The sequence below is a fragment of the Oenanthe melanoleuca genome, chromosome Z (genome assembly GCF_029582105.1).
Source record: "Oenanthe melanoleuca isolate GR-GAL-2019-014 chromosome Z, OMel1.0, whole genome shotgun sequence".
NCBI classification, from domain to species: Eukaryota; Metazoa; Chordata; class Aves; order Passeriformes; family Muscicapidae; genus Oenanthe; species Oenanthe melanoleuca.
The window spans coordinates 31,838,668-31,850,411 of record NC_079362.1 but is presented as its reverse complement, the minus strand read 5'-3'; the positions used below and the strand labels follow the sequence as shown (position 1 = coordinate 31,850,411).

General features: G+C 51.1%; 1 protein-coding gene across 1 annotated transcript; it reads left to right on the top strand.

The window, feature by feature from the left end:
* The first annotated feature begins 226 nt into the window (after positions 1-226).
* Positions 227-9,309, top strand: LOC130265456 (serine/threonine-protein kinase PAK 3-like). The gene is made up of 13 exons (XM_056514556.1): positions 227-305; positions 1,216-1,253; positions 1,660-1,782; positions 2,307-2,429; positions 2,655-2,835; positions 3,772-3,835; positions 5,071-5,173; positions 5,947-6,059; positions 6,585-6,702; positions 7,352-7,451; positions 7,889-8,085; positions 8,673-8,810; positions 9,198-9,309. The coding sequence occupies exons 1-13, from the start codon at positions 227-229 to the stop codon at positions 9,285-9,287; spliced, it is 1,467 nt and encodes a 488-aa protein (XP_056370531.1). The 3' UTR covers positions 9,288-9,309.
* The last annotated feature ends 2,435 nt before the right edge of the window (positions 9,310-11,744 follow it).

Below are 11,744 nucleotides of genomic sequence, written 5' to 3'. Positions count from 1 at the left end.
CTATTGTGATGTCAGGGGCCGCATCCCGGCGCTGTCACGGCAAAGTTGCTGTGCCGAGGCTCGGGAGGCCTCAGTGTGCAGAGCAGCTCTTTGGCACGCTCGCTGCAGGCGGGAGCTGCTGCTCGACGAGGTGTCTGCCAGCAGGCTGCACCCTGACAGCACTCTGATTACTTTCTTTGTGCCCACAGGTATTGTCGGTGCACACTTGAGCAGCACTGCTGCGACCATGGACAGAGCGTGCGCTGCTGCAGTGTGCACGGCTTTTTCCGTGGCTTATTCCGGGTACTTCTTCACCCACCTGGCACGTAAGTAGAGGTTTTTGTTGGTTGCGGCATGTGAAAACCAAAATGCCGTGAAGAGGCCTTTGGTTGGGTAAAGCTGCTGTCACCAGCCTCAGCTGAGCAGGGGGTGTCTCTAGGCAGCAGGGCGTGGGCTGCATTTGCCATGTAGCCTGCAGGGCTTGTGCTGCCCCATGCCATGGCACGGCCTGTGGCAGTGGAGTCTGGGATCTCCTCAGTTTGCTGGCTCAAGCAAGACAGGTTTCAAGACAGGAAGGTTGGGAGAGTTTAGCAGGAGTCTTTGTAAAACTGTGTGCTGCTGTCCAGGAGTAGGGAGAAGCATCTTGTTGTCTGCATGCCCACATCCCAGGATTTATCTGTGGAACTTGACTCTTGCTGTGTGCTAAAATAACCCTTCCCTCTGTGATAAAATCATGACATCAACATGGAAAATGCCTCTGAAACCAACATTTCACAAGAACTCTTGGTACTCCTGAGCCCAGCAGCTGTTTTGGAGCTGTGCCACAATAGAACTGCCAGCACGGCTAAGGGGGTTTGGGTGAAACTCTTCTGGGGAAACATTTTCAGCAAGCTCATGTCAATTGATGCTTGCCATCTCTTCAGAAAACTGAAGTCCAGCAAAGAGAGGAGCTGTAGCTTCTGCTGGGTGGGGTGGGGCAGAAGCCGTGACTATTACAGAACCACCTTGAATTTCTCGATATCAGGTTTTGGTGGCTTGAGTGGCCAAAGAGGACAAAAGGCAGATGCAAGGCAGTACTTTGTGCTCTTGTCTTGCTTGCTGTGTGACACAAGGGTTGCTGCTGGAGGGAAGCAGTGAAAGCAGAATACTCTGTCTTTGGCTTGAATTTTTGCTGGGCCTGCCCAGTGCGGGCAGCTTTCTCACAGCATCCGCCTCTTTTTCTCTTGTGTGTTGCAGGTCACATCGCCCGTGCCTGGAGAGAATCCGCTCCTTGGGTGAGTGGGAAAGGAGCCTTTGGCCTTGGGAGCGTTGGACAGTTGTGGAGCACGGCGTGAGCTGGGCGTGCTGCAGTCCAGTGCCAGCCTGCTCAGATGAATGAAAGCACAGTCCAGACTCTGTGCAGCACCACCAGCAGCAGCGGCAGCTGCAGCATGCACAGGATCCCTGGCTGTTTCCTCCAGTTCCACTTCAGAGCTTTTTCAGCAGATGAAAGTCAGCTTGCTCGGTGCTTGGAGCCATGATGGAATTTCTCCTATCCAAGAGAATGCAGTCTGCTCTGCGTGGCCCATTTTACTTCTGGCTGACCGACTTAGAATCCAGACGGTTTCTCCTTAGCAGATGTGGCACTAGAGCTGGATATAAAGCAGGTTGCCTGTCCCTCACGTTGCTTTCTGTCTGCAGAGCACAAAACCAACCTCTGAACCTCCTCTGGCTGAGTGTGCTCCTGAAGAAGAGGCCGAAGGGAAGGAAGATGCCCACCAAGCTGCAGATGCTGCCACTGCAGGGCCTGAGCACCCAGCATCAGTAAGTGGCAGCTCTGGGTAGCCCTGTGGCTGGAGCACAGCAGAGCTGGAAGTTTCTGATCAGACAGCACCTGCCATGCATGGCTGAGGATGCTGGGGCCTGGAATCTTTCCAGCACTTGCAGAGCACTTCTCCCGACTAGTGAGGCCTGGAAATGGGTGTGGAACTTGGGCGTTTGGGCATCAATTTCCCACTGTTCTGCCAGGGGCTGTGAATTTGTCTCAGCAAGAGACAAGAGGTAGCATTGGGGTGTCTTTGGATGCTCCTGGGGTACAAGTGAGGCCCTTTGTGCCCAGTGGCAGTGCAGGCTCCCTGCCCGATGTGAGGGGAGCTGCACAAACATGCAGTTCACAGCCTTGCAGGATCCACAGGAGACCCTGTCCCCTGAGGGACCTGGTCCTGTCCACAGAGCAGCTGTGGGTAGCTAAAGGAAGAGCTGAGATGCAGCGGGGCCTGTAGCTGAATACACGTGAGGTTCTGAAGGACAGGTTCTTTCCTGTCCCTCATGCTGCTGTCTGCCCACAGAGCACAGGGGCAGCGCCAGCACCTGCTCTGGCTGCCTCAGCAGCCGAGGAAGAGGCTGAAGAGGACGAAGGTGCCAGTGAAGCTGCCACTGCTGTCAGCCCACGGCCTGAGCTGCCAGCATCAGTAAGTGTCTGCTTTGCTTAGCAGTGTCTATGGTGTCATTTTGTGCATATGTAAAAGCAATCTATGGATTTTGAGCCTGGAATTGGAGTAGGGGCAGCAAATGCCGAGAGGTGAAGAGCCCTGGATGTGGCCGGCAGCATCTTGCTAGGGGCTTGCATTTGCGATGGGATTGCAGGGGCATCTGTGCCAGGCACATTTCTGACCCAAACTCATCTCTTGTCCCAGAGCTCCAGCGCCTCTGTCGTGGCACCTGCACGAGCTGCAGCTGCAGGCTCTGAAGAAGCCGCCAGTCCCCAAGCTGGGAGCTCCAGCACGAGCAGCTCGTGCACCTGGAGCACAAGCAGTTCCTCTGGCGGCACAGAGCAGCTGCGAGAGAGGACAGAGGACGAGTGGCTGGCCATGCTGAGTATGTCCTTTGTGATCCCTGTCTGCTGGAGCAGGGCCTTGTGTGTGCGTGTGTCAGCACGAGCTGTCCCGCCTGGTGCTGCTGCTCAGCTGAGTGTCGGTGCTGTGGCCTCCACACAGGAGCTGTGGTTGTGCTTTGAGGTGCTGAAGGAGCAGCGGGCTGTTGCTCCTGCCTCAGAGGGCAGCCTGGCCTGCTTTGGCTTTGCCCGAGCTTGCCTCGGTGCCAAAGGCAAAGCAGAGCTTGTTTCTGGCTGGGCAGGAGGCTGTGACCTTGTGAATGCGTGGGCCTCAGGGAGCTGCTGTGGGGCCCAGCTCCTGTGGGCCACGGCCAAGGCCATCTTGAGAGCTGAGCCCGGCCTAAAGCTGGGCCCTCATTGCTAAGGCCCATTGCAGGAGCTGCTCACAGCAGCTGCTGCTCTGGAAAGCCAGAAAGGCCTTGTTTAGGCAAAGTCCTGCTGTCAGCTGGAGATCGCGCCTCTGCTGGGAGCACTTTGCACTGTTCTTCTGGTTCTGGAAAGGGCAGTTGTAGGTAAAAATTGGTTCCAGAGCCCAAGATGCGTTTGCTGTTTGCAAGGATTAAAGCTTTTGTTGAGTGTCACAGAGTTTTATTTGCAAAACAGGAATGTTTTGGTTTTTTTAGACAACAATCACTTCTTTTGGTTATGGTTTTCTGATCCCTGTCTCCCCTACAGTTTCCCCATGTGCTCAGATTTCAGTTCACACTTGTAGTTTTGTGCAGGCCATGTTTGCTGCAGAGCTTCTGCTCTTGCTGCTGCTGTTGTTTTGGTGGTGCAGGTGGTGCAGTAATGGTGTTGTTGTTTCTCTCCTGAGTGAGTTGAACGGGCCCAGTGGGCCAGAGAGTGGGGCTGCCTTTCAGATCTGCTGCACGGTGGGATCTCTGTTTTGGAGTGAGCATCTTTCCTTTGCATTTTTACAGGGATGCTGGCAAACAAAGGAGATCCAGAGGCTAAATATACAGACCTGGAAATCATTGGCAAAGGGTGAGTGCAGCCACAGGTCCTTGTTCAAAGGGAGGGGCTGTGGACTTTGCTGGTGTCACATCTCCCCAGAGTGACATCAGGCAAGCTCCAAAGCTGCTCAGACACTGCCTTGAGATGCTGCCGTCTCTCAGTACTGCTCAGCATTGACAGCAGTGGTCCGAAGGCATGGCAAAGACGCCTGGATGGTGGCAATGTCTTTTCTGCAGCAAAGAGCAGCACCTGGCAGATCTCCTGTTCCCTCAAGCCCCTCTTTGCCGCTTTTCTTAGGAGAAATAATTTCTGTGTGTCCCAAAAGAATACAGAATATGTGGGAATGAAAGGAGGAAAATCTTCATTGCCTCCAAGATCAAGGTGGCAGCCAAAGGCTGTCAGGGAACAGCTCTCAGTAGTAGTTCTTTCCGGTATTTTGCTGAAAACAAGTTCCAGTGGTCAGGATGACCATCACCTAGTCTAGAAGCCAGAAGCAGAAATGAAAGAAGCAGCTGTCTACTGAAATTGAGGTGGAAACATTCAAAGCTTCAGGGGAATGCCCAACGCCAAAGATCTCGAGAAGAAAAGGCAACATCTGCCTTTGGAAGACCCCTCGTGGATCCTGTGGGGTTTAGGGTTTTCCTGCAAAAAATCCACCAATCTGTTCCCCTTTGAAAGCCAGCTCAGCTAACTGGAAAAGGGATTGATTTGCAACATTTCCTCTGGGAGGAGCCAAATGTGCAAGAAGTCACCTGAAACGTAGAGTCTTTCCTGTGCCTGGTGTACCAAAGGGAAGCAGCTGCCCATGGCTCTGCACCCAGAACACAGGTGTCTGAGGATCCTCTGCTTTGAGTGCTTCTCCATCTGTGTGTGCACCAGTGGAGAATTTTGCCTGCTCTGCCTGTGGCTGCAGCTGTGGCTGGAGACTACTCTCCTTGTCAGCTCGAAAAAGGATCCGTTTCTGGAAGCTTTCCTCTGATGGCTCTTCCATGGCTCAGGCTTCTCAGAAGGCCTGTGTGCTGCTGCCTGAGTTTGGCAGATAGACTCCAAGGAGAGGTGTCAGCATGTCCAGCATGCATGTGCGTGTCTGGAAAGATCCCACACGTGCACAGCTCCCGAAAGAGTAATGGGATAAAGTGCAGAGCACAATCTGTGGTGGTGCATTTGCTGTTTGCCCCAGGACTTTGTTTCCTGTTGGAGTGCAGTGTCTGGCACCTGCAGGGACTAAAGGCCTTCTCCTTTCTCTGCTGCTGTTTTGTTTCTAGGGGTTTCGGCACTGTGTGCACGGCAGTGGAGACTGCCAGGAGAAGAGGTAAGCGTCAAGCAGTGCTGCAGCTCCTGCAGCTCTCCAGTGCCCTCCCCCTTGCTGTGAGCTGTGCCTTTGAGCTTTGGGTCGCTGGTAGAGCTTTGCAGGAGAGGCAAAGGCAGTGCAGAGCAGAGTCTGCCTGCCGAACAGAGTGGGGACAGAGTTTGTCCTTCTCAGCTGCTGCAAGGAATGCAAAGAAGCCAAGGGGTGTTTTGCAGAGGACGACATGCTAGGTGGGTCTTAGTGCCGAGGGGGTGTCTCAGAGAATGGCACTGCTCTTTGGGGCTGCAGCTCAGGGCTCCCGACTTCTCACTTCTGGCTGTTAGCAAATCCATGGGAATTGTGATGGTAGCTCCTCAGCCACCTGCATTGCTGGTCTGTGGAACTGTGCTTGGCAAGAGAGGTCTGCAAGAAGCCTCTCAGGGGCCTAACCCCTGCTCAGAGCCTGGCATGTGTCACTAGAAGATCAAGACTAGGGTTATTTCGTTTTACAGTCAGGCAGGAATTACAAATGTCAGTGGGGTTCAGAAAATTGTTTAAGTGGAGAAAAATGGAAATTCCTAAAGTGACAAAGTGGAGAGATTGTTTCCTTTGGAGGTGTTCTTTATGATGTGGTCATCATCAGGGCATTTTTCCCATAAGGTCTGTAGGGTTGTATTTCTTAGGGGGGATAACGGTTAAGATGTTTCCAGTGTTGCATTTTATCTGTCATGTCTGCAAGTGTTTGCTTTGTTGATGTGCAGTGGGCTGCTGCAGCAATGATCAAGCCCCCCAAGTTCCCTATGTGTTCCTTTGCCAGACTACTTTGGCTCATTGTTTTCTATGTCATTTTTAGGTGGCAATAAAGAAAATTAGTCTCCTGCAAGAGAGAATCAACGAGCTATGCGTGAAGGAAATCCAGGTCATGCGGGACAATAAGAACAGCAACCTTGTGAGCTATATAGACAGGTGAGTGGTTCTGCTCTTCTGCTGTGAAGGGTCACTCACCTCCTGCAAGCCAGAGCTTCAACCAATCCTCTGGTTGCTGGCAGGGGGTGGAGCTGTTAATTCCTGTTTCTGAGCTGATGTACAGAATCTTGGGAGGAGATTGCGTTGGGGCTGCAATACTCTTTCCTGGCATATCTAGTTTAAGTGTGCTGTTAAAGCCCAGGACTGGGTCCAATTTTTACAGCCAAAAACCTCAATGTTAACTCCCTCCAACTGCTCCCTCCAGGTTTTCTTGTTTGGTTTGGGGTTTGATTTTCTTTTTCCACAAGGTTCTTAAGTGCTAACAAATCCCTGTAGATTCCATTTCCCTTGGCCTGTTGCATTGGTGGGATAGCAAGCAGTCTTTAAACTGCACAGATTTTGTAGAGCCTAGTGAATGACTATTCCCTTCCTCCTGTCTTCCTTGGAGAGAGACACGGAAACAAGAATCCACCAGGTCATGCAGGAGCGCGCATTCATCTCCAGGCTCTTGTTTCCTCCTTTCAGCTTCCTGGTGCACGAGGAACTCTGGCTCGTGATGGAATACATGGACGGAGGTTCCTTACACGATGTCATCAGGGAGACCAGGATGGCAGAAGGAGAGATTGCAGTCGTCTCTCGGGAGGTGAGGGACGGCGCTTGTGCTTCCCGTGCCTTGGGTGGGATGGGTGGCAAGGAGGGGATTGGTTTCACCTTCCGAGCTTCCTTTCTGCCTTTCTCTTATGACTGCCAGGAGCAAGAGCCTCTGAAGTGCCTGCCAACGTGCAGGCCCTTCTTCTAGTGTGTTTGTTTATGTTTGCCACTCTAAACACTTGCCTGGAGCCTGCGTGTACTGCATTCCGTCCCAGTAAGAGCAAACGTGCTGGTGGCACAATATCAACAGAGTGGGAAAGACAAAGAGATACTCGCAGGACTCTCAGAGAGCTCAGCCTCAAAGGAGAGCCTTGCACCCAAAGTGGGATTTGCAAAAGCACCCGCTGCCATGTGGCTGGAGAGAGCACAGCCCCTGCAGCAGTACTCCTTCAGTCTGTGGCTGCAGGGCACTGGTCAGCTGAAATAATTGCCCTTTCTCTTAAAAAAGTGAATACACCCTCACTTAGGAAGGCTCTGCTGTCCTCGTGTTGGAGCAGCAAGCTCTTGCCCTTGCCAGCAGCCTTTCCTGCCACGGCTCAGCACTGCCCAGCAAGTCTGTCTTGCAGATGTGCTGCTTCCCTGCTTGTGGGATGCAATCAGTTGAGGGACTCCTAGGCTCATGTTTCTTTTTCCTCCCTCAGTGCCTGCAAGGCCTGGATTTCCTTCACTCCCATCAAGTCATCCACCGAGACATCAAAAGCCACAACATTCTCCTGCGCTTGGACGGATCTGTCAAGCTGGGTGGGTGTTGTTGGCCAGGCTCAGCCGTGCTGGGCTGCGGGGTGGGGGGTGCCTTTGAGTGACTGCCAGATCCCCAGGAGTGGCACCTGTGGCAGTGCAGGCTGCCCTGCAGCAAGGGCAGAGCACAGCCACAAGGTGCAGGGCGGTGTGGCTGGGAAGAAGGTGTCAGGAGGGGCTTTGGCTTGTGTGTGTCCCTTCCCAAGCAAGGCAGTTTCACTCCCGAGCTTCAGGGGACTAAAAGCCACTGTGTGAAATTGGGGGCTTTTGCTGAATGGCCAATCCCATATTCCCTCAGCTGCAGGCCTAAGGAAGGCCAGCATGGCCCCTTCTGCAGCTGGTTTGCCCACTGCCTTCTTGGACATTGCTAGAGGGGGGAATTCTTCTGTTTGCTTTCCTAATTCACTCTGGCTTGATCACAGTGGTTTTTTTCTCCTCAGCTGATTTTGGACTCGCTGCTCAGCTCACGGCTGAGCAGAGCAAACGGAGATCAGCTGTCGGCACTACTTACTGGATGGCACCAGAGATTTTCACCAGGAAGCCCTATGGCCCCAAAGTGGACATCTGGTCCTTTGGCATCGTGGGCATCGAGATGGTGGAAGGAGCGCCTCCTTACCTGATGAAAACCTCCCGCACGGTGCGCTGCAACTTCTCTCACAGCCCTCCTGTCACTCTAGCACAATCTGTACCTCATCCTTCTGCCTGGGAAGCTTGGTAACACCTGGAGACCATGGGTTCCGAGCTGCACAGTCTCTTGTGCTTCTTGCCCTGTGTTTTCCCCTTGCCATGTAATTTTGAACAGTCCAAAAAATGATGATGTCCTTTGCTTGATGAAGCTTTGCCTTAAGGAAGCAGTGAGCAGCACCAAGCTGCATTTTTAGGTAAAATCTTTGGGAATAGTAGAGTTATGCCAAAGTCCCTCCTCCAAATGGACTGTAGAGCTGGTGTCAGTCCTCAGAGAAGCAAAGGGTGCTTTTGCAGATGAAATGTCTCCTAATTCCATCAGGCAATGAAATCAGGGCCCAAGGCAGGAGCCTTTGCACATTGGGCAGGCTGTGCTTGCCTCTGGCTTTGCGTTCTGTTGCTTGGGCTAGGAAAGGCATGTGCCACCCTCTGGCAGGGAGGAAAGCGCCACTGGAGAGTGGAGCTTGCGCAGTGGGGTGTGGGTGAGCAGTATTGGGTGCGAAGGAGACAGGTGCAGTGTGACCTTGCCTTCTACTCCAGGTTGGACAGCTGATCAGCACCGGGGGCACCCCGAAGCTGCAGAACCCCAGGCAGCAGTCCCCTTGGCTGCGAGACTTTCTGCGCTGCTGCCTGCAGACAGACGAGGACAGGCGCTGGTGTGCCCAGGAACTTCTGCAGGTAAAAGGCAGAGCGGCCGCAGGGTGCGCCAGCTGCCCGCTGCCAGGGGCTCCTCCTGGGCTCGAGTGCAAGGCGTCAGATGGGCCCTGCTCCTAAGATTCTCCAGTCTGGGGGCTTTTCAAAGGAAAAGCAAGGAGAATCCTGGCCTGGGATTGGCTTGGAAGGAGCCTTTCAAGGTCACCAAGACCAAACCTCCTTAAGCTCAAGACATCTGGCTTCATGCCTTTGTGGGATTGTGAGCCATGGTTGATGTGGTAGCTGGGTCCTAGATGTGGAGACAGAGGTGCACAGCATGCCCTCCTTTCTGTCTGTTCCTGGAGGCAGAGAAAGGCTGTTTCAGCCTGTGAGGAAAGTAGATGTTCATGTCTTCTTTTTCTCTTTGGGCAGCATCCGTTTGTAACCTCAGCCAAGCCGACCTCCAGCCTGACGCCTCTGATCGTGGCAGCACAGCAGTTCATGGCCGACAGGAGATACTAGCCCTGGAAGAGGCCATTGTTGTTTGTTGTAGTTTGTAGTTGCTAGTTTGTAGTTGCTAGTTTGTAGTTGCTAGTTTGGTGTTTGTTTAGATTGCTGGTCAAAATAAATACTATAAAACCTTCACTGTGTTGGAGGCTTTCATTTCTTCTCACCCTGTGAACAGGCTTTAAATTTGCTTCTTAATGGTCAGGGGCTCCTAAACCATGGGAAGACTCACAGATGGGCACAGTCTGTGGCACAGTTTGGAAGTGGGCAGAGCTCTTGCTCCTTCACTGCCTCCAGGCCACGACCTCCTGTGAAGATACAGGCTTGTAGCTGTGAAGAGAGGAGCAGAGTAGAACGAAAGCGAGCAGAGCAGTGGTGTCACTGCTGGGGACGCCGCTGTGGCCGTGGTTGGGTTGGAGATCCAGGGAAAGGTTGGGAATGTTTGTGCTGCTCTGGGCAGAGGAGGAGGCAGCCAGGCTTCTCCACAGGCTCAGGTGCAGGTGAGTGTCCAGCGGGAATGTGAATCCTTCATGGGTACTACGGCCAACGTGAGGGAGTGAAAACTTCTGCAGGTTTGGATCTGCGTGAGCCACGGCCTGTGTCAGCGGGGCACCCACCGCAGCTGAAGGAGCTGCCCAGACAGAGCTGCCTGGGGTCACGCTGCGTGCCAGGAGGCTGGGAGGAGACACAGCCAGGGCAGGTGACCCAAAGTGGCCGAGGAGCTGTTCCAGACCCTCTGACATCCTGCTCAGCATTTCAAGCTGGGCACAAGAGGGAGGAAGGAGGGCATGTTTGGGGTGATGGCATTTGTCTTCCCAAGTCACTGTGAGGCTTGAGGCGGCCCTGCTGCTCCTGGAGATGCACAGAACACCTGCCTGCCCATGGAAAAGGGTGCTGGAGTTCTTTGGGGTTTTTGCTTGTGTGCGTCTCTTTGGAATTCCCTATGCAATTAAATTGTTCTCCAGATGCGTGTTTTGCCGCTTTTTCACTTGCAGCTCTCTGCGCAGTCCAGTATTCTAGGGGTATTGAGCAAGAATGGCTGTGTTGTGATTTTTTACTTGCTGGGGTTAAACCACAACACACAGCCACAGATTTCTCATCTATGCAAATCAATCTCTTGGTCCCAGAGACTTATTTGGAAATGTAGAGGAGCTCTGAAGCTGATCTGCAAGTGTTACATTAAGCAATCCGTAACCAGAGTAGCTTGCTGCCAATGACAGATAGGGATTTATTTGAAACTCTGTTTTCTGTTCAAAACGTTTATTTTGTTTGAACTGGAAAGTGAACATCTGAGTGTACAAGAGATGAAATCTCAACCATTGTTAGCATGCTAAGTGAAATGCTACATCTGTGTGTACTGACATAGGATCATCGAACCATAGAATCATAGGATCAGAGAATTGTTTTTGTTGGATCCCCTCTGCCATGGGCAGGGACACCTTGTGCTAGAACAGAATGCTCAGAGCACCATCCAGCCTGACTTGGAACACTTTCAGGGATAGGGCATCTACAACTTCTATGGGAAACCTGTTCCTGTGTCTCACCACCCTCACTGTAAAGAATTTCTTTCCAACATCTACTTTAATGCTCCTCCTGTAGTTTAAAAGCTGTCTTCCCCTTTTTTTAGTACAATTTGCCCTACCACAATGCTGCACTGTATATTTCAGAAATCTCTGTACTATATATTTCAGAAATCTCTGCATGAAATACTATCAAGACAATTTTTTCTCCCATGTAATTTCACAAAATATTATAAGGAAACTTTTTTTCCTTATTCTTTTGTTTGTCATGCTTTTTTTCTCAATTAAAAAGGTCTTTTCATTCCTTTTTTTGACAAGAAATTTCTGTAGAAAAAACACCTCAGTGCTATTTGTTGACAAAAATAGCTGAATGTACAGCTTTAACATGGATATTCAGGTATCTAAGGGTGTCTTCCAATTTTTATGGTCTGTCCTTGAATGTTAATAATTAATGTGGCTTGAAAAATTCGGAATGCAAGGTCATATGCCTGAAAGCCAAGAACATCACAGATATGATCTTCAAATTTATTTTTATTAGAACTCACTGTGCTGTGTCATGTATACTTCTCCTTTCTGGATGTTGTATATGTTCTATAAACATGCACATTATTTCAATAAAAATAATTTTCGATAAGAGGAAGTAGATACTCCTAAAGGCACAGTACCATATTCCTGTACCTGGTCTGGAATTTAGATCCTGTTTTCTCTGATAAATGGATTTAAAAATCCAAGAAGATAAAATGTCTCTATGAGCTAAGAATGAGTTCTGAAAATAAAAAATGTTGATTTTTCATTGGTTTTTTTTTCCAATAGTATCTCTTTTTAGATCTTGCCATCAGAATGAATGCATAGCTTTTTTGCTAGCATTCAGTTTTGTTTTTTTTTTTCCCAACACAGTTTTTCCTTCAGTCAGACAAGTCTATCTGATCTGTGTCAAAACTATGTTTTCCTC

Coding starts and splice junctions, on each gene's coding strand:
- LOC130265456 (XM_056514556.1), top strand. CDS start 227: ATGGACAGAGCGTGCGCTGCTGCAGTGTGCACGGCTTTTTCCGTGGCT. Junction 2,430..2,654: donor GGCCTGAGCTGCCAGCATCA/GTAAGTGTCTGC, acceptor CTCTTGTCCCAG/AGCTCCAGCGCCTCTGTCGT. Junction 6,703..7,351: donor TTGCAGTCGTCTCTCGGGAG/GTGAGGGACGGC, acceptor TTCCTCCCTCAG/TGCCTGCAAGGCCTGGATTT.